We start from the raw sequence: 19,612 nt of genomic DNA, 5'->3' as shown, positions 1-19,612 counted from the left end.
AAAGTGTTTTGTAAAAAATGACAAGAAAAAATTATCTTGTGAAAATTAATCCATTTTAAAAATTTTTAAAAATTTGTTAGATTTAATAAGTATGCATTTCCGTAGTTTGTGGCGTAAAAATGTATCCGGTATTCGTGTTTAGGAACTGAAATGAAAATTGAACTAGATTAAAATTGAGATTGAATGAACTCAATTTATTTTGTTTTAGAAAAATGCTCAGATCCAATTCCCAAATTATTTACAGTTATAACCAAATGCTTATTGAAATTAGTTAAAATTTTGGTTAAACTTAATAACTTTAACCTATTGATATTGAAATTTCTTGCGCATGTTAAGTTTTGTAGATATTTTTGAAATTTCGTCATTTATTGAAGAACAAATTACATAAGATAGTGTAAGAAAAAATTAATCATCACTATCTCTTTCATTCCGAATTTTGCCTCTTAATCTCTATCCAAATTGGCTAAAATATTTCCTTTATACTTTACATGTAATACCTATATACTTTTCATGTAAACCAAATCCAGCTTACATTAGTCTTTTTATGCCAATTATTGGCGAAGTTCTTTTTTAGAAACCGACGCCATGCGGATCCTTTGGATAATTTACAACTTTATTCGTGAACAAAATTTATAATTTTTAAGATTTTATTGATTATTTATGGTCCTTCCTGATATTTATTTAGGGGACAATACCGCTTTCTACCGGAACAATATCTCATAAAATTTTTCGTATATTTCGATTTACTTAGCAAGCAACAAATTAATTTCTTCTTTACGATTTACAAATTTTTTTTAAATTTACAAATTATTCACGAAACTTCCTGTTTATTTGATCTTTTTTTTTAGAATAATCAACTATCTAAGTCATTTTAAAATCTTTATTCACTATTATGTTCCCTATACTAAAATGTAAGAATCTATTAATTCCTTATACAATTTCCTATACAGAAAATAATTATATACATATTCTAGTTTAAAATATTTACTGACCATAGACAAACACCCACATTAATAATTAGAAAAAATTTGTAAACTTTAATTATTCCTCACCTATATTAAGAAACAATAAAAAAGCAAAACAGAAAAAAAAAATCGTCAAGGAAAACAAAGAATTTCCTCATTTTGTTCATCAAACCATTTCAGTTTTATTTGCTATATTAAAATTAGACTTCTATTGTACAATAGAATAAAAATAGTTGTTACGAGTATATAAATAGTTTTTTTGGTTAGACTCTTTTGAAATTTCATCTTACATATGGCATGGATGTATACTTTTGTGAAAATATACAGACAGTATTAATTTGGAGCATTTTTTATCGAAATTATAATATTTACTTAATTGTATAGTTATGTGTATATGTATTTAATTTATATAAAATTAATTTTAAATACCAATATTTCTAGATCAAAATATGCAGGGTGTTGATTGCAATTTATTATGACTAAATAAAATATAGGTACTTTTATACTGTTTATGCACCTAAAGAAGGAAATTATGGATTCAAGGTTACAATAATCCTCCTATCGTGTCTTTTAGCAACCATTTGATTGAAATTGCGTAGCTGAATTAAAAATAGCACAAATGTCAGGCAAAACTCAATATTTTGAATTCGTACTGAGTTTTATTATCCAATTTATTGCTGTTCCATAATTTCGGCAGCATAATTCTGATTAAAACTCAGACTTTTGGCCGACTGAAAGCTCCTCTGTATTGTGACTCAAATTCGTTTCAAATCAAACTCGACTTCGACTTCTATATCGATTTAATATTTAAATTAAAAAAAAAAAATTTTAATTTTCGACACTTGTCGAAAATTAAAAATTGTCCTTGTCTTTTTACTATGTACATATTTCAAAATAAATCCCGATATACTATGAAAATATAATAAATTGAATATACTGTTTTGAAAAGCTATTTTACATGGGAGTAAGAATATCTTGGGATTGACTGTCTGATACAATTTAGATGTTATAAACTTTATCCTTCCTTGTAGAAAATAATATTAGAGTGATATAACAGGTCTTAATAGTACCTGCAGTTTCATATTACAATAATACCTATTTTATTTAAATCAAATTACCCAAATTTTAGCTGTACTTAAGCTGAACTCAAAAACTCTTGTGTTAAAATATTTTAACGTTTGACCTAATTTTTAAGTGTTCTTCTTCAAAAAGTTGTTCAAAAATATGTTCAATAAAATATTGCAACTTTATTTTAATAAAAATTTATTGTTCGGAGTTGTTCTAAACGTTATACACAAGTTCTTCGGACAGCACCCTGTCATAATGATATAGTAATTTTTATAGGAACAACTGTTAATACGGATTTATGGCTTTGTGGCTTCACAATTGTGACAATTTTTCTATATTTTTGTTTTCTCATTTATACATTTTTCTTTTATTTTTATCTTTTTGGCGTCTTTTTTAAGATTTGAATGTGGTTAAAAAATTTTTTAAGTATTATTATTTTACTTAGACTCATCTTATATACTTAGGTATAAATAGGTAATGTTGCAAATAGTTACGATTTTTAAGGTCTGAATTGTAAAAATTGTGTGATTGTTACTAATATAGTAAATAGATGGTAGAGTAGATCAACAAAAAATAGAAAAACACTATAAGAAAAAAAAAATATGTTGTTAACTTTTGTATAGCTGCTAAGATCCGTCTCACAGATCTAAAATTACAAAAAAAAAAAATTGTGCTTGATGAATGACTAGAAAAAAAGACTATAGAAAAAGATAGAAAAAAAGAAAGAGTTAGAAATAGAGAATGCAATTTGTATTTTATAGGGCATAAGAGAAGGAAGGGCCAAAATAAAAAAAAATAGAATGATGTTGTAAGTTTTTACGCACATTGTGAAGTTTTGTTTTAATAGTGTAAGAAAACGAAAACAAAAAAAAAATTAAGACGGATTTTTTTTCTAAATTGTTTTTTTTTTTTTATTTTTCCAATTTTACTGATTGAGGGTGTTGTGTAGTTGTTGTATTTAATTTACAGAGAAAAAAAAATTTCAAAACCACAAAAGTTCCACAGAGCGTGTCAATCTGGAAACAAAATCAGTAAACAATGTTGTTACCTTTATTGTTTATGAAAATATTAAAATTTGTTTTTTTTTTTTAATTTTCTTACCTTTTAATTCTCTTGGCCTGTACATTTATATAAATACCACATTTTTTGCATACATTATGTATTTTGTGCAAATATAATTAAATAAATTAATTGTTTTTAGATATTTTTAATGTTGATGACAAGATAAGATTGTGGAATAATTTGCATATTTGAATTAATTTTTTTAGAAAAAATAATTAAAGAAATTTGAAAACTTTTAAACGTTGTCTTAAGAATGAAAGTCGAAAATCTGATTAGGTATAAAATCAAAACTTAGTTAATAATATTTTTGAAGCGTGTATAAACTGCAATTTGACAATTTCTTACCAAATTTCATGGAATTACCTTACATTTGCATTTATGGAATTACTAATTTTCATATATTAACTTTTAGAGTTATAAGGCAGCTAAACTGTAATTGACTATCTGACTACCAGGTTTTGTGCAGTTATATGACTATATTTATTTTTAAATTTAAAATTAGTATTTTCAGTAGTATGAAAGCTAGCCGAACACATTGTTCGAATTGGTACAATTATGAGTGCAGTTCCCTTTGTTTGGAAAGAAACAACTTCTGATTGTTTGATGACATTTGAAGCTATCTTCTAAAACCAGAACGACGTACAGACCTATATGTCTAAATCAACGCAGAACATGTTTTTCAAAAAAAAATTTGTGTAGGAGTTTAGGTTATATAGGAGTTAGTGCGTGGTTAAAAACACGTAGACTCAAGGTATCGAATTTCTCTTTTCTAATTATCAATTTTTCATGCTTTTCCAATTAAAATTTTAATTTATAATTTTCCAAATAAATTACATTATTAGAAAAGGCTTGTTAACGTTTAAACAGGTAATTATTTAAATGTCCACCAAATGAATTTCCACCAAATGAAATACGTTCATTAAAATTCAAACATGCTATCAATAAATATTAAATATAGTTGATTGAGAAAGAAAAATTTACAAATGCTATTTCCCTCAAAGAAGACAAAAAATAACCTCTTATTTCAGATTACAATATTTGAATTTTTTAGAGATCGATATAAAATAATTTACCAATATAGAGGCTTTAAGCTGCTAGAATTTCGATCTATCACTCAGAAATTTAAAATACTATTGCGACTTAGGCCCAATAATAACAAAAAAATTTTATGAGTTTCTATTTCAACAATGTTTATGTAATAAAAAAAACGACTTCTGATTTGATAAAAGATCAAGAGGGCTTAACAAATCTTAATCAATACATTGAAAATAACCTCTCTTAAGATAACTGTACCTGAAAACTTAACCTGAAAATTTAAAAAAACAAAATGCAAATTTTAATAATTATGAAGATATATTGCATTAGTTTTTGAAAAAAAAAACGAAATAATAAGAAAAATTACATTTTATTTGAAGTAAAAATTCACAATATACATAACTGGTTTCTGTACATCATATGCAAAGTTATTAAAGCCACTTTGTTGTAAAATCTCTAAGAAGAAGAAGTCGCAGTGAGCTGAAACTATCAGTAAAAATTAAACTTAATTTGTATTTTTTTTTTTTTTTGAAATTATAAAATAACAAAAGAGAAACAGAAAAATAAATTTAATGTCGTCAGTCCCTTTATACAGTCCATAAGACAAAAATATAAAATTTAATATTGCATCCAAATGGTCTACTAAATCTGAAAATTTTATTTATTTATTTTTTAAGTAAAAAAATTGTAATTTACATTCCAAAATTAAAAATTTTGTTAATCGTTGCAAATTTATATAAACAATGAATTCCTGCTATGCAAAAATTTTCTTATCATAAAATTCCAATCGAATCTCATTTTATTTTTTGTGCATATTTTCATGATTCTCTTTTCAAAAAACTCCTTTATATTTGCTTTAATAAGAAATACAGAGTGTATCATAAGCGTATTGAAATAATATAAAAGCATATAAGATGAATTTCTTATCATTCCAATCTTTTAAAATACACAAACATTACTAAAAGAATGGAAGAAATTAATTGTATGGCAGGTTTATCCCAATAAATGGCTTTAATATAAAAATTATATGTAAGTTATCAATAGCACTCGTATCGCCTTCTTTTAATAAAGCTCATACTCCTTACTATATAGAATGTAGACAATATTAGTCACAGTTTTGAAACTAATTAAAATTAGTAATGAGAATTTTAAAGAAACATTGTTCAATTTTGTATGGATGATCTGAAAAGATTGCAGACTTTCAGAAAATTTTTGAATTTCGAATAACACTTTGAATCCACAGATGTAAGTATAGACTCAATACTACAATCGACGCATATATAGGGAGTGTGAAAATACTCCAACACTCTAGGTCCCAAATTCCCACAAGAAAAAAGGAACTTTAACGAAATTTAGCTTTCATCCTCATCATAGTTCAATTTTTGAAAGATAATTTTAAAATAAAAACCTATTCCATCAAAGATCATCCAAATCAAATTTCATTTACTCAAATTCTCAAAGTATAGCTCGCGATAAAACAGTGCACACTCGATTCATTACAGTTCCTGTTTTTTATTTCAGCATTAATACCTACATATCCATACATATGTACATATGTATGTTATATAAATTTGCGTTTTAATATTAAATTGTAAAGAAGGAGAAAACAGTAAAATAAATGGCGTTCATTATCAGCACCTTAAAATCTTAACAACTCTAATTTACACCGCGCGCTCAGCTATTAAAAATAACATTAGCTTGCATATTATTTTAAACATCGCCAGTCATACCACCACCAACAATCATTGCTGGGATTAACGAAAGGAATTAAAAATGCAACAAAACAAACAAAAACAAAAAGAAAAAGATGATTGTAGAAATGTTGACAAAAAATTACTGAGGAAGAAGAACTGCGAATTTTGTTTTCACAAATGAATTTTATTTATTTTTATTTAAAAGAATTCAATGCAGTGATGTATTAAGGTTGATCAGAGTAAGGTGACATTGAATTAAATGGACATTGCAAAAGAATTGTACTAAAAATTAAAGGGAATTTGTTTTTTCGGAAATGTCAGAAATTAAAATAACAAAGCGTGACTATAAAATTCCGGTAAAGCTATAAAAGTCATAAGTTCAATTATGCATGTATTTTAATGCCGTATTACTACAAAGAATAGAAGAAATACAGCAAACAAAAATTTTATTGACCTTAAGCCATAATTTGGAACCCTTCAACACGTTTAGAGTTATGTACACGAGTTTATAAAAAATTAAGTTGCATATATAAAATAATGGAACACAGGAATGGTATGGAGCACAAAGTGGCATGCAATTTCATACTATATCCTCTAACATTAACCATATTGGCATAAGTTTATCATATTTAAACTGAATCCGTTCAGTTTCTTAGCCATTTTTTTCTTGAATTTTTTTATTAAATAAAATTAATGATAATGGTATAATTTTGTTCAAGTTCTTGTTTTTTTTTTTACATACATGGATTAGTTTTGTTGAATTTTTCCATAGTTAGTGTTGATCTTAACTAATTTGAAGTGAGTATTCACGTACACCATATGCTAATTTAAGAAATTTGAATTTATCATTAAAACTAAAAATTTATGATTTTAAAAATTTGAACAAAAAAATGAGAACAAATTATAAAAAAATGCAATTTTCGGGATTAAAACCGTTTCCTAATTCAATTTTCTCAAGTCAAGAATCGTATAGATATATAGACCGGTAATCGACGGACTGACTACAAAATGTAATAAAACAAGATTAATCAATTATTTTTTTTATAGGGCATATTATATAGAAACGTGCTTTAAAACACGCAATGTAAAAGAAGAAATGCAAAAAGTTGAATAACAAATTTAAGTTTTAAGTGAAAATTGAATGTGTAATTATTAAGAACGTGTATTTTGTATAATACTTAAAAAAAAAAAAATTATAATTATAATTTTATAATTTTTGCAAATTCTAATGGCGTACACAGATGATAGCATCGCAATTAAATTTAAAAAAAAAATTTTTTTCTTAGAAAATAAAAATTTTAAATCAAGATTTTGTAATTATTTTTAATAATTTTAGGGTTATATTAAATGTACGATTAAAAAATTATATTTTAAATTGCAAATAATTACGAAAAAAGAAAATGTTGTTAAAATTAAAATCATTGACATTTTTCTTTGAACCTAAACACGTTCGAAGACTTAGCACTTTTCAATTTTCATGGATATTTTATGTGTATAGCAGCCAATCTATTGGAATACAATATTTGAGGTATAGCATTTCGAAGTAATCAAAATGTTAGCTCAAAAGGTTTGTTATGAATTAAATTTACCCGTAAGAAAGAGAAGTATACAAGATTCATAATATTAAGAAAATGCATAGGTAGGATAATAGAAAAATTTATACATTATAACAAAATTTATTCAGTATTAAGTTTGCTAGTTCACAAAAATTTCGCTAAATTTTCAATAATATATTCAATAATTTAAGTAAATTTTCGCAAAAACCAGCTTTCCTAATCATATAAGAGTTTCGGCTCGCTATCAAAAAAAAAATAGGTGATTATTAATAAAATTCTTAAATACTTGTAAAAATTAACAAAAATTTATTATTGTTAATTTTGCGTTCTACTTGATGTTTGCAATAATTTATCTTAACACTTGAATTAATAATTTCTTTGCAAATGTTAGAACCATTTATTTTTCAATTCAGTGGATTATAGTTTATCTATTAATTTTATTCCCTTATTGTACTCTGGTAAATATAAATATAATTAAAGAAAAATTGTGTAGTGGGAAAGATTTCTGAGAGAAAAAAGCTCAGCTTAAAAGATATTTTAAGCCTATTTTAAAGCTGAAAAATCAACAAGTTGTTACGTATGTACAATTGACCAGTGCACATAAATATTCTGCAAAATAGAAAAGTGTCATACCACAATGGCACACTGCTAGAGAGTAATTTCATTAGCTTCAAATGAGTCCAAGAGCTTTAAAATTATGGTTTTAAAAGTAAATTGGCTTTGACTGTCATATTGCACGAGTTATAAAAAAATCTTGTAAAAATTGAAAGATTTTCAGAAGAATTAATTTTAAGGCCTAATAAATCAAATGTCTCTTGTCGTTTTTTGTTCGTCTGGATCCGCTTTATCAAATAAGTACCATAAAGTTTCTAATACTTTGTGTATTTACACATAAATTTAAATTATCATTAAAAATTTAAGAGTTGTCTATGCTTAGAAAAATTTGAACATATACATACGTAGATACGTAGATACATGTATAATATATAATTTTAATATCATAAAAACTCTGCTACTTTTAAATCATCAAACTAATTAATTTTGATATACTATAGGTACAAAATAATTAGTAGTAATTATATGTTAATAATATACTTGAGTCTACGGATAATAAATTTTTATTTAAACTATACGATAAACAGATTGTAGATTATAATTGTTTTGATATCTAATTTTAAATTTTAATTCTTAATATGTGAATGAAATAAATGTCAACTTTGCCACGAATTTGTTATAAATTTTCATAAAAAACAAAACATTTTCCCATGTTAAAAGATATCTAAGACCGTGAAACTATTATTCCTTATCCATAATAATATTAAAGTAATTTTTTAATGTCAACTATAAATAAATTAAATTTTGTTTTTGTGCATATTTATAGTTTGTTTGGTTTTTTATTAAAAATTTTTTCTTAAATCTTAAGGAAAAAAATAAAGTAAGGAAGTAAACCACAAAAACCTCAATCACAAATTTGTAGACATAGTTTTTCCCTGTTCTTTATTTTAGTGCCTCAATTTTGCTTACTATATGATTTTCTTAATGTTCGGTGCCGTAAAACTCTATACATATATACTTACGAGTAAATGAATGGATATTTTTCTATAGCGAATTCCCATTGGAATTGATTAAAAAAGTCAAAAAATTTATGAATCCATTGAGACTTCTTTTTCTTCATTGAATTTTGAATTTTTACGAGTATGTTTGAAAAAATGAAATAAAAAGTATCTAATTACTTTTTTCTTATTGTACGAGTATAATGAAAGAATCACTTTAGTTTGTATTTACATTTTGATTCGGTGCTTTTTACAATTTATTTTGTTTAAATTTTGGAAGAATATTATTTAATAAATGAAACGAATTTAAATAAATTATGTAAATTATAATTTTGAATTCATCATTATCATTAATTGTTAATTGTATTAAAAACTGATTGTACATAATTATTATAAGAAGTCATAAAATTTCATTAAACTCATTGTAATAAAATTACGTACTCTGTAGAGCTGCTGCCACTTTATCCAATACAGTTTCAATTAATTACTTTAAAAATAGAGATTTCTTATTATCGAAAATTGTTTGTGCCAAATTTCAATTATACTATTTGGAAAATTTTTAAAATATGAACATTTTCGAAACAACTTTATTTTGATTGAGAAATAACTCTCAGATTATGATTAATTTACTTGTACATACTCGATTTAAGAACGAACGATCCAATGTAAATTGATACAGAGTTCAAAACTGAGCAAAAATAATGTATGTAAGCTAGAGGTATGTAGGTATAATATTTTCATATCTTTGAATATTTTTTGTCATCGTTGTAATTACACTAATAAATTTGTAATACGAATACACTTCTTCAGATAGCAATAAATATTAATTTCCATTTCACATATGTTATTATTCATATTAATTCCAAAATTAATTATTTAATTAATTTTTGACTTTAAATTTAAAATAACCATTACAACTAGAAACATAGTTTTATTGCATCAAAACTTGTGATGCGGTAGCTTAACATGTTTCTTTTTCCGAGCGCTTATAATTCCAAATACCATTCTTAATAGAGAACTACAGCTCTAAGAACGTTTCTAATTTCATTCACTTAAATTATTTGCAAAAATAATAAAGCTATTGAACATTCCCTAAGTATAACATGTTCCAATAGCATTGAAGATTCAATTTTAATTCAATAGACTACAATTCATCATCAAATATTCATGTATGATAACTAAAAATTCTTTTAAAAATAATATAGCTCAAATTATAATAATAATAAATAATACAAGATGGGAAATTATAAATCTTACCTTTAATCTAATTTTCTATCAATTTTCTTGTAATTAGCAATTTTTAATCCAACATTATATAAAATTTCTTTAGCATTAATTTCATGTCCTTCTTGTACAATACCAACAATACGACCACATTCTCTTATAAAATATTCCAAATCTTTTGTTGTAAATTCTTTTTTCTGTTGCTGAGAATCTTTAATCGATGATAAACATTTTATTGTTAATTGATCAAGTTGTGTACGCGGTGATGATAAATGTTCATCCAAATCAAATAGTTCTAAGGGTGGTGGAGGTGGTTCACTAAATATTGGTGGAAATACCTAAAAAATAAAAACAAAATATGTATTTTATTAATACGTCAGACATAACAATGAATTCTATAGTATTCTAACATATAGTTTCTATGACTATATCTACTTGGTTTTGTTCATATGTGTACATTGGTGGGGTGTTAAAAATTAAATCGCATATATATTAAGGATTTAGAATTCTTGGACTACCGAATTAAAGAACAATATTTTTAATAATGTTCAACAAAGAATTTTAGTGTAATTTGATTGAAAATTCATTTGAGAATATTTTATTTTTATGTATGTATGTATGTAGGGGCATATTAAATGAAATTATCACAAATATGCACTGTTAAAAACCTGATGTTAATTATTGTGGAATTCAGAAAAAAAATTTATTGAAAGCATTACTATTTATTATGTGAGCAAATATTTTATAAGGCTTCAATTAAATCAAGAATACAAGTTTTCTCACAATATATTCATACATATGTATGAACATATATACATACATTTTATACATATACAATGTATACATATAAAATTTTTTTCTATTTTGATTTGATTGACTTGGAACATTTTTTTTTTATATTTTTGCAAACAAGTTTTATGCATATTGTCATGAATTTTTACTCTTTTTTTTTTTTTGTTTTTTCTTATTATTTGATATTAAAAATTTGTCATTAGCTGTCGCCAAATCTTCATCTAAATTTATTCCTCATTATTTCTCTTCCTTCCTCTAACCAAGATTTTTGCGCTTCTCTCGAAATTTAATTCGACATTTCAGCAGAAAAAACTTGTAAAAACTACAAAAAAAAAAAAAAACAAGTATAAGAACACTTACCGCAAGTTGCAACGGTGGTAATGGTATATCGAATTGTGGTTTTATTATTTTCAATGGTTCATATTTAACATTTAGTTTACTATATGCATCAATTACATCTTTTAATAAATCATTACTTAATGTAAACATATTCATATCGAACATCTTTTTAAAATCAGCTGGTATATCAGTTGCTGTTGATTCAACTAGACATGGTTTTGGTATTTCAGCAATAAAACCAATATCTGATACAGTTTTATTATCATTTATCTAAAAGTATATGATTAAGTATCTACTGTAATTGCATAGTATGCATTAATGAAAAATTCAATTTAACATTTACAAACCTCTACATCATTAAAATCCAAATGTGTAAATTTAATATCATCATTTGATAATAAATTTAAAAAATAATCCAATATAATATCATTTGTTTTATCAGTTAGATATTTATCTTGAAACATATGACCTGAACCGATAGCAAGTATTTTACCATTTTTTTCATTACAATAATAACCAACTAATGGACGATTAAATGGATATACAACCGGTCCAGTTGTTAATAAAATGTTTGCTGGTTCTGAAACATTCATTGTTGCTCCATATGGATATTGAAAATGTATTTTGTATTTTTCATCAGTAAATTCATAATCAATTTTTTCAATTTTTTCATTTAATAAATAACGCCACATTGATTCACATACAATTCCACCACCAATAATACATTCTTTTGGATGAAAATTTTTAAAATAATGTGGTCGTAGTACTGTGTCTAAAATTTTAAAATGTACAATTATTTTGGTGTCTGATTCTATATCAACGTATGAATAAAAATCTACCGTTATTAATGAACATTCCATAATCTTCTAAGAAAAAATTTATATTTGTGTTGAATGCATTTTCACCACCTTCACCTAGCATAACTAAAAGTTTGCCACCATTTTCAATAAATTCCTAGAATAGAGAAATTTCTTCATTAAATGCGCATTTATAAGAAAATTAAGTTTAACTTCCTATTGAGAGCTGTATATATACATACATACATAATTTTCTTATACTTACTTTTAGAGCATTGAATTCATCTTCTGTAAATTTGTCTTGTGGCCCAGAAATAATGAATATATTTGCTTTTGATAGAACATCTTTTGAAAGTTCAGCATCATTCCTATAAAAAAAAAATAGTTTTTACTAACTAATAATCATAATAATTTTCTTCCATGTTCCATCTTACTGTTCAACTTTCCATGAAACTTTAATTTTCCTGTGCAAAGTTTTGTAATTGTCAGCCAATTGAAATAACTCATTTTTTGAAATATCAAAGCAAACAACACCCTTTTGTATCATTCCTATTGAATCTTCCTTAAATTTATTAGCCAAAAAATTTAATTATTAATTTTTATAATTTAATTTAATATTTTGAAATTTTATTAAAACATTAGTAAATTTATGGCGTATTCCTTCAGTTTTGACTTTTATTAAGTAGCTTCCTCACCAAGGTAACGGTACTTCATGACTTCATGACAAAAAAAAAAAATTTTTTTCAAACTGTTGTAAGGCTACTTACTACTAGGGGCTGTTTAGTCTTATCGTATTTTTTGTTTTCTATCAGATGGTGTTGGTTCGTTAACCAAAAATATTTAATGAAGTTTAGTGTCAAATATTACGTCAGTTTAATTTAAACATATAAATAAAAAAGTAGCCTTTTATGTTGAAAAAGAAACATCATTTAGGTAAGGCTCAGATAAAAATACAATTCGTTTATGATTACAAAATATATGGTAATAATCATGTGTTTACGATACTTTTAATTACACTTAGTAATTTACGATATAATTTGCGATTTATTTATTACGATTTTGTTTATAGAACAAAAAAATATAACATAAACAAAAATAAGTCAAATCGTTCATAGATGTCGCCGCAAGATGTAAAAAAAGAAAATATAAATGGCAGCATTTTTTTAAATTTTGACACATTAAATTTGTAGAAATTCTTTTGACAGCTGTGAAAAATTTAGTCATTTTTTTCTTTCAAATCTAACAACTGCGGGAAAGACAAAGTGAGTGAATAAAATAAAAAAATCACATTTTTATACTACGAATTTAGATTATTATATAAATTTTATTAAATTATAAAAATTTTTAAGATATTTTGGTAATATTGATTGCAATTTAAATTGTAAATTAATTGGAATTACGAAATTCAATAATAAGGTCAAACGAAGTTCAAATGCGAGAAAATCGATAAAATTTCAATTCGTTCTTGTGGAATATGTCAGTCACTTTGATTTTAATGCAAAAATTAATTGTATTTTCTTCGAAACGCATCGTTTTTTAACTTCATTGCTAGAAGGATTCTTATTATTAAATAATTTCTTAAGTTCATCATTTTTAAATATTCAATATTTCCGCCTCAAATTATGATTCAAATCAAGCAAAAATTTGCAAGAAAATTTTGGTTATGTAATATTTTGCACATAGTGTATTGGTCGCGTAATCAATAAATTTTATAACAATTTGACAATTCTTAATATAGCTTTTCTATTATTTTGGAATTTGTGTTGAAATTTAATTTTGCAAATTTTAACACAAGTTCAGCCTTAGCTTGAAATATAGTTTTCTAAGTAAGGAAACATTTCAAAAATTTAGGTGAAAAAATTTTTGTTGTATAACTATTGTTTCAAAATACAAACTGGAAACTCATAATTATGGTCGAATCGATTTTATTTGTTTATATAATGCATAAATTCTAAAAAAATTATTTTTGCTATTCAATAAACACCTTGTTTTTTTTTCATTGCAGTAACTTAACAATCTTATTTAACCATACACAAAATGGCTCTACGATTGCTTGGTATTAGCACACTAAGAAAAGCTGCTCAAATTGCAGCACCAAGAGTACAAACTCAAATTGGTAGTGTTGCTGGTGTACATACTTTAGATAAAATTGGCAACCGTGAAATCGTTGGGCATGGTTGGAATGGAACCGCTTGCTACGCAGATCGTGTAGATTATCCAATGCCGGCAATTCGTTTTAAGGAAACAACAAAAGAAATTGCTAATCTTCGTGAAAAGGAAAAGGGCGATTGGAAAAAATTAACCTTAGACGAAAAAAAAGCACTTTATCGTGCATCATTCTGTCAAACATTCGCTGAATTAAAAGCTCCAACAGGAGAATGGAAAATGCATCTTGGTGTTGGTTTAATGTTTGCATCAGCTGCAGTTATAGTTTGTATATTAATGAATACATTTGGTATGGATGATAAAAAGGTTTCTGAAAAGTTCAAATTTTAAATGTAAAATTTGTTTTATATTTTTAGTTTATTCTGAAATGCCAGTCACATTTGATGAAGAACATCAAAAGGCCCAATTGAAACGTATTATCGATTTAGAAATGAACCCAATTCTTGGTTTAACATCAAAATGGGATTACCAAAACAACAAATGGAAATAGATTAATTATTCAAAATAAGAAGTTTATTCTAAATAAAAATCCATAAAAACAAAAATTAAATTAAGATATCTATTAAAACGAAGATCACATTTTAAAAATTAAAATGTTGATAAAATAAATTGATTTAATTTTTATTTTATTTTTTTTTTTTTGGTTTTCGCTATACATATTTCAATTTGTAATTTTTGTTCTTTTAGATAAAGTTTTCAAAATATGTAGGTATAAGTATTTTTAAGAGAAAATGGCTAAAAAATAATAGAAGGCAATTTGTATTTATCTTAATTATTTTAAAAAGGTTCAATTGTAGAGTTTTGTCGATTTTTCAAGAAAATCTAGAAGATTAATATAATGTTACATTTATGTGTAAAATAATTTTGTCATTATTTTATTTGTTTAATTTTAAATTGTCCTTATATTTTTTGATTTTCTATTAATTTCGCGTTATTTCTAATGGACGTTTAATTTTTATAGAATAGAAAATTTTCTAATATAAATCTAAATAGGTCATTTTAAAAATAGTTTTAATATAGCAGAATTATAATCTATCACCTGGATTCGACTTATATTCTACCTACATATTTTACGTTATTAATTAAAAATTTTGAATAATCAATTTAAATATAAAAAATTAATGTTAATTAATGTGATTTTTGACTATTTTATGGTTGAGGTTGGGATAATTTAAATTATATTTGTATCTATCCATAACTCAACTAATTTTGCAAATATTACAATATTATAAATGTACAAAATTCAAATATTCAAGAGATCGCTAGAATTTGGTACATATTCCACATTTATGTAGGTAGGTACGGTACTAAGTATATTTAAATTTAAATTTAGAGAGAAGTCAAAAGTCAATTGTCTGCGAGATGGGGGGATTTAAACTTGTTTTGGATATCTGTACTTTTTCACATATTTCTGGCTATAACGTATACTCTAACAAAAATTGAACCTTCAAATAAAACGGTTTTTTTAAGAATCATCATGTATGTGATCTACTTGCACTGCATAATATCAAGGTCTAATAAGAAAAATCTATCACATTTCGAAAATTTTGAGATTATTTGAAAAATATTCGAAAGTACTACTTTTCTTACTGTTCATTACAAATGTGCAGAATGAATTTAACAGTTTTTTTTTCTTTTAGTTGCAAAGTATTTCAAAATTTTTATGTTGGGTAGAGGGTTTCCACATAAGCCCTCGATATATTGAGATAAAGTTGATTAGCTTAAATAATTGTCTTTTAAACAAGTTTTATTATTTTGCATACATACATCATACGAAGATGCACGGCTGAGCTAAACATACATATATACGCCTATAACTTTAATTTGCATAAATATTATGTATTTACATATTTACATACATATTTGATAATTGATTCGAATTTCATTCCAATACATAACAGTATTTACTTCATTGTAACTTACTATTTTACTAATCTATTTGTTACTATTAATTGCTTCAGCAGTTTCAGCTTTAAAGCTTGTGTTTTGTTCGACTGTAAAGAGTTGTATTTTCAATTCATATACCTAATATTGTATTCTTAACACGTGCTATTTTATTTTTTCTCTTTTTAAATAAATCATATACATTTACAAATATACTTATGTACATACTATGTATTTAGTTTCTCTGATAGAGAAAACTTGACAAGAAGTGAATAAGTACGTACATATTCTTTATCTTTACGAAAAATAACAATTGCTTTCTAAATCTAGTTTTATTTAATTGGACCTTTTTGACCATACAAATCTATCTAGAGGTATAAGTGACTAAAAATAGCAAAAAATACCTATTAAAAAAATCTAACAATAATAAAAAATAAAAAACTGATAATTTTTAATTCAATATTTGTAATATTATGACTGATAATTTAAATCTTGTTCAAATAAAAAAAATCTCCAACTGATAACGCATAAAATAATAATTGATATCGACTGAAAATCTTAAATAATTTCATGATTAAGAAAGTACATAAAATTCAGTATGAGGCGAGAAGTTCAGCAATAAAGAAGTTTAAAGAGAGAAATAAGAAAAATTAAATTAATTAGATTGTTATTCAGAGCATCTTAAAATAAGAAAAATGACTGAAAATTGGAAGCAATCAGTAATATCAAGAAAATTTCCATCAACATTTTACGATACAAGATTTCGTATGGTATCACAGTAAGTATGACATTAATTTTAATTTATTAAGTTTAGTTACCAAAAATTCATATTAAATAATGATTATTTTTTGTAAATTTATTAAAAGATGGATTTTGGGAAAACAACAAGAAGATGATGCTGAAGGATTATGGAGAATTAAAGATAGTCTTTATGATTTTTCTGATTTTATTTCAAGACATCCGGGGGGTAGATTTTGGTTAGAAACTACAAGGGTAAAATATTTTGTTTTTTTTTAATAGAAATTCAATTTAATTTATTTTAATTGTAAAATTATAAAATTTAGGGGACTGATATTACAGAAGCTTTTGAAATTCATCATATAAGTATAATTCCAGAAAATATGATAAATAAATTTAAAATTCGTGATGCAAAAGAACCAAGAAATATAACGTTGACATTGAATGATGATGGTTTTTATAAGACATTAAAGAAAAGAGTTCGAGATAAATTGAAATCAATTGATTATCATCCATCTTCAAGGAGTGATGTAAGTATATAAATTGTATAAGTAATTGAGAACATATATGTATAACGAGGCTTGTAGTGTACAGTTGAAAATAATCTCTTACATCGCTCATATCCGCATAATTATGAGTGTAATGCATTCACTTCGATGCACATCTTATTAAGTTTATATAAATTTAATTTTGTTTTTTAATATTTACATAATATTATAGACTAAAGTGAAATTCAGAATTAATTAATACAGATTTCAATTTTTACTATGAAAAAAAGCCCAACAAAATGAATTTATATCACCTTTGAACTTTTTTTTCTTTTAATCTCAACTTAAATTTATTTGTTTTTAAAAGTAAATAAATATATGTTTTTATTTATATATTTAATTATTTTTATTATTATTTTAAGCTTTTACATACCGGTCTATTGTTGGCGACATTTTTAACAGCAATAATGAGCGTGATATTAAATAGTAATTTTATGACAATAATTGCTTCATTTCTACTATGTTGGACCGTGATATCATCTCATAATTACTTTCATCGTCGAGATAATTGGAGAATGTATTGTTTTAATTTAGGTTTAATGAATGTTAATGATTGGCGTATCTCACATGCTCTATCACATCATATATATACAAATTCATTTCATGATTTAGAGATATCAATGTTTGAACCATATTTTATGTGGATACCTAATCCATATGTAAAAACAGCTTTTCAACGTTATGGTTCATGGATTTATGGACCTTTAATTTATGTATCGTTATTCCCAATGTCTTTCATAAAAAGGTAATATTATAAACCTAAAAATTAAAAATGGCAAATTTATTATATTTCTTTCTTTTAGAATAATATTTTCATTGAAAAAACAAAATGTATTTTATTATGATGATATTATTGCATTTACACTACCATTAGCAATGTATTTAACAACTGGTGGAACATTATACATTGTTCTTAAAACATGGATATTAATAATATTGGGTGCTAGTTTTATATTCTCTTTAATTGGATTAAATGCTGCTCATCATCATCCAGATATACATCATGATGGTGATGTAATGCGTTCTGATAGAGATTGGGGTCTATTTCAATTGGATACTGTTATTGAAAGAGCTGATTTTAAAAATTCACATTTCTTTACATTAACACATTTTGGTGATCATGCAATGCATCATTTATTTCCAACATTAGATCATGGAATATTACCACAATTATATCCAATATTATATGATACAATGGAAGAATTTAATGGAGAGTTAAGAGAATGTTCACAGTTACATCATTTTATTGGACAGCATAAGCAATTAGCAAGAATTGAAGCGAATCCGATACCAAGAGATGAAATAATTAAATCTAAAAAGAAATAAAATAAAATTATTAAAAACACAATTAAAATGTTTAAATACAAATTATTTTAAATCAAATATTAAGTTGTTTAAAAAAGGTGTGCCTTCGAGAGTTTTAAAGTTGTATATTTTTTATGAAAAATAATTATTTTTACAACTCATAAACAGATGAGAATAATTTAAAATTCCAAACGTGATTCTTAATTGTTATTAAAAAAATATAATATGTATATTAGTTTCATAGAATATTTAAACATGGGGTGTTTAAATTTTTCCTCAATGTGAATTCCAAATTTTTTTTTAATATTATAAGAGCTATATACTGTATTTATCATAATATATTATGTATATGTGTGTATTTGCATTTACATTATAATATAAGATTTTTGTTTATTCATTGGACTAGATAAGATAAGAATAATAATGATGAAAACAATAAAAATAATAAAATATATTTTTTAAATGAAAAATAAAAATAACAAAAATTATAGAATTTAATTGATTGTTTTCATTTGTTTTTAGAGTGAATAAAATATATTAATATTAATAATATAGTAGCCGGTGCGGGAAATTACCTACAGTAAAGTTTATTTGAATAGGATATGTAAACCGGTTGATAAATAATTAAAAATGTATTAAATAGGAAAGATGAATTGAAAATGCAAATATAATATAAAATTGTATTATCATTGCTTCCATGCTAATCATTGCTTCCAGATAATCACACAATATCTGCTTTTTTCTTCATGAGCGAGTTTAATAAGTAGAAACTTTGAGATGAAATTTTTGTTAATAATAAAATGACTAGTTCCTCCACTGACTATATTACCATATTGAAGGCATAGACCCAACGTTATATGAAATATTTTTTAATGATATCAGTTTG

General features: G+C 24.6%; 3 protein-coding genes across 4 annotated transcripts; 2 read left to right on the top strand and 1 right to left on the bottom strand.

The window, feature by feature from the left end:
* Positions 1-4,484: 4,484 nt before the first annotated feature.
* On the bottom strand, positions 4,485-12,648 carry LOC129606130 (intraflagellar transport protein 52 homolog). The gene is made up of 7 exons (XM_055516248.1): positions 12,520-12,648; positions 12,351-12,453; positions 12,128-12,242; positions 11,636-12,060; positions 11,310-11,558; positions 10,191-10,495; positions 4,485-4,616 (listed from the first exon to the last, which is right to left on the bottom strand). The coding sequence occupies exons 1-6, from the start codon at positions 12,630-12,632 to the stop codon at positions 10,193-10,195; spliced, it is 1,308 nt and encodes a 435-aa protein (XP_055372223.1). The 5' UTR covers positions 12,633-12,648; the 3' UTR covers positions 4,485-4,616; positions 10,191-10,192.
* Positions 12,649-13,280: 632 nt separating this feature from the next.
* LOC129606081 (cytochrome c oxidase subunit 4 isoform 1, mitochondrial) lies at positions 13,281-14,875 on the top strand. Of its 2 annotated transcripts, none has more exons than XM_055516181.1 (3): positions 13,281-13,347; positions 14,091-14,540; positions 14,608-14,875. In XM_055516181.1, the coding sequence occupies exons 2-3, from the start codon at positions 14,123-14,125 to the stop codon at positions 14,739-14,741; spliced, it is 552 nt and encodes a 183-aa protein (XP_055372156.1). In that variant the 5' UTR covers positions 13,281-13,347; positions 14,091-14,122; the 3' UTR covers positions 14,742-14,875. The 2 variants fall into 2 exon arrangements, with proteins under 2 accessions (XP_055372156.1, XP_055372157.1); XM_055516182.1 differs by lacking the exon at positions 13,281-13,347 and adding an exon at positions 13,358-13,442.
* A 1,640-nt stretch (positions 14,876-16,515) lies between these two features.
* On the top strand, positions 16,516-19,134 carry LOC129606087 (cytochrome b5-related protein-like). Its single transcript, XM_055516188.1, has 5 exons — positions 16,516-16,913; positions 17,002-17,128; positions 17,200-17,403; positions 17,784-18,166; positions 18,225-19,134. Exons 1-5 carry the CDS (start codon positions 16,831-16,833, stop codon positions 18,745-18,747), a joined length of 1,320 nt encoding a protein of 439 aa, XP_055372163.1. The 5' UTR covers positions 16,516-16,830; the 3' UTR covers positions 18,748-19,134.
* The last annotated feature ends 478 nt before the right edge of the window (positions 19,135-19,612 follow it).

This window comes from Condylostylus longicornis, unplaced genomic scaffold, assembly GCF_029603195.1.
Source record: "Condylostylus longicornis isolate FDR11 unplaced genomic scaffold, ASM2960319v2 ptg000017l, whole genome shotgun sequence".
In the NCBI taxonomy this organism is placed as follows: domain Eukaryota; kingdom Metazoa; phylum Arthropoda; class Insecta; order Diptera; family Dolichopodidae; genus Condylostylus; species Condylostylus longicornis.
Note: the sequence above shows the minus strand (reverse complement) of the source record. Positions and strands in the feature narration are given on the sequence as shown.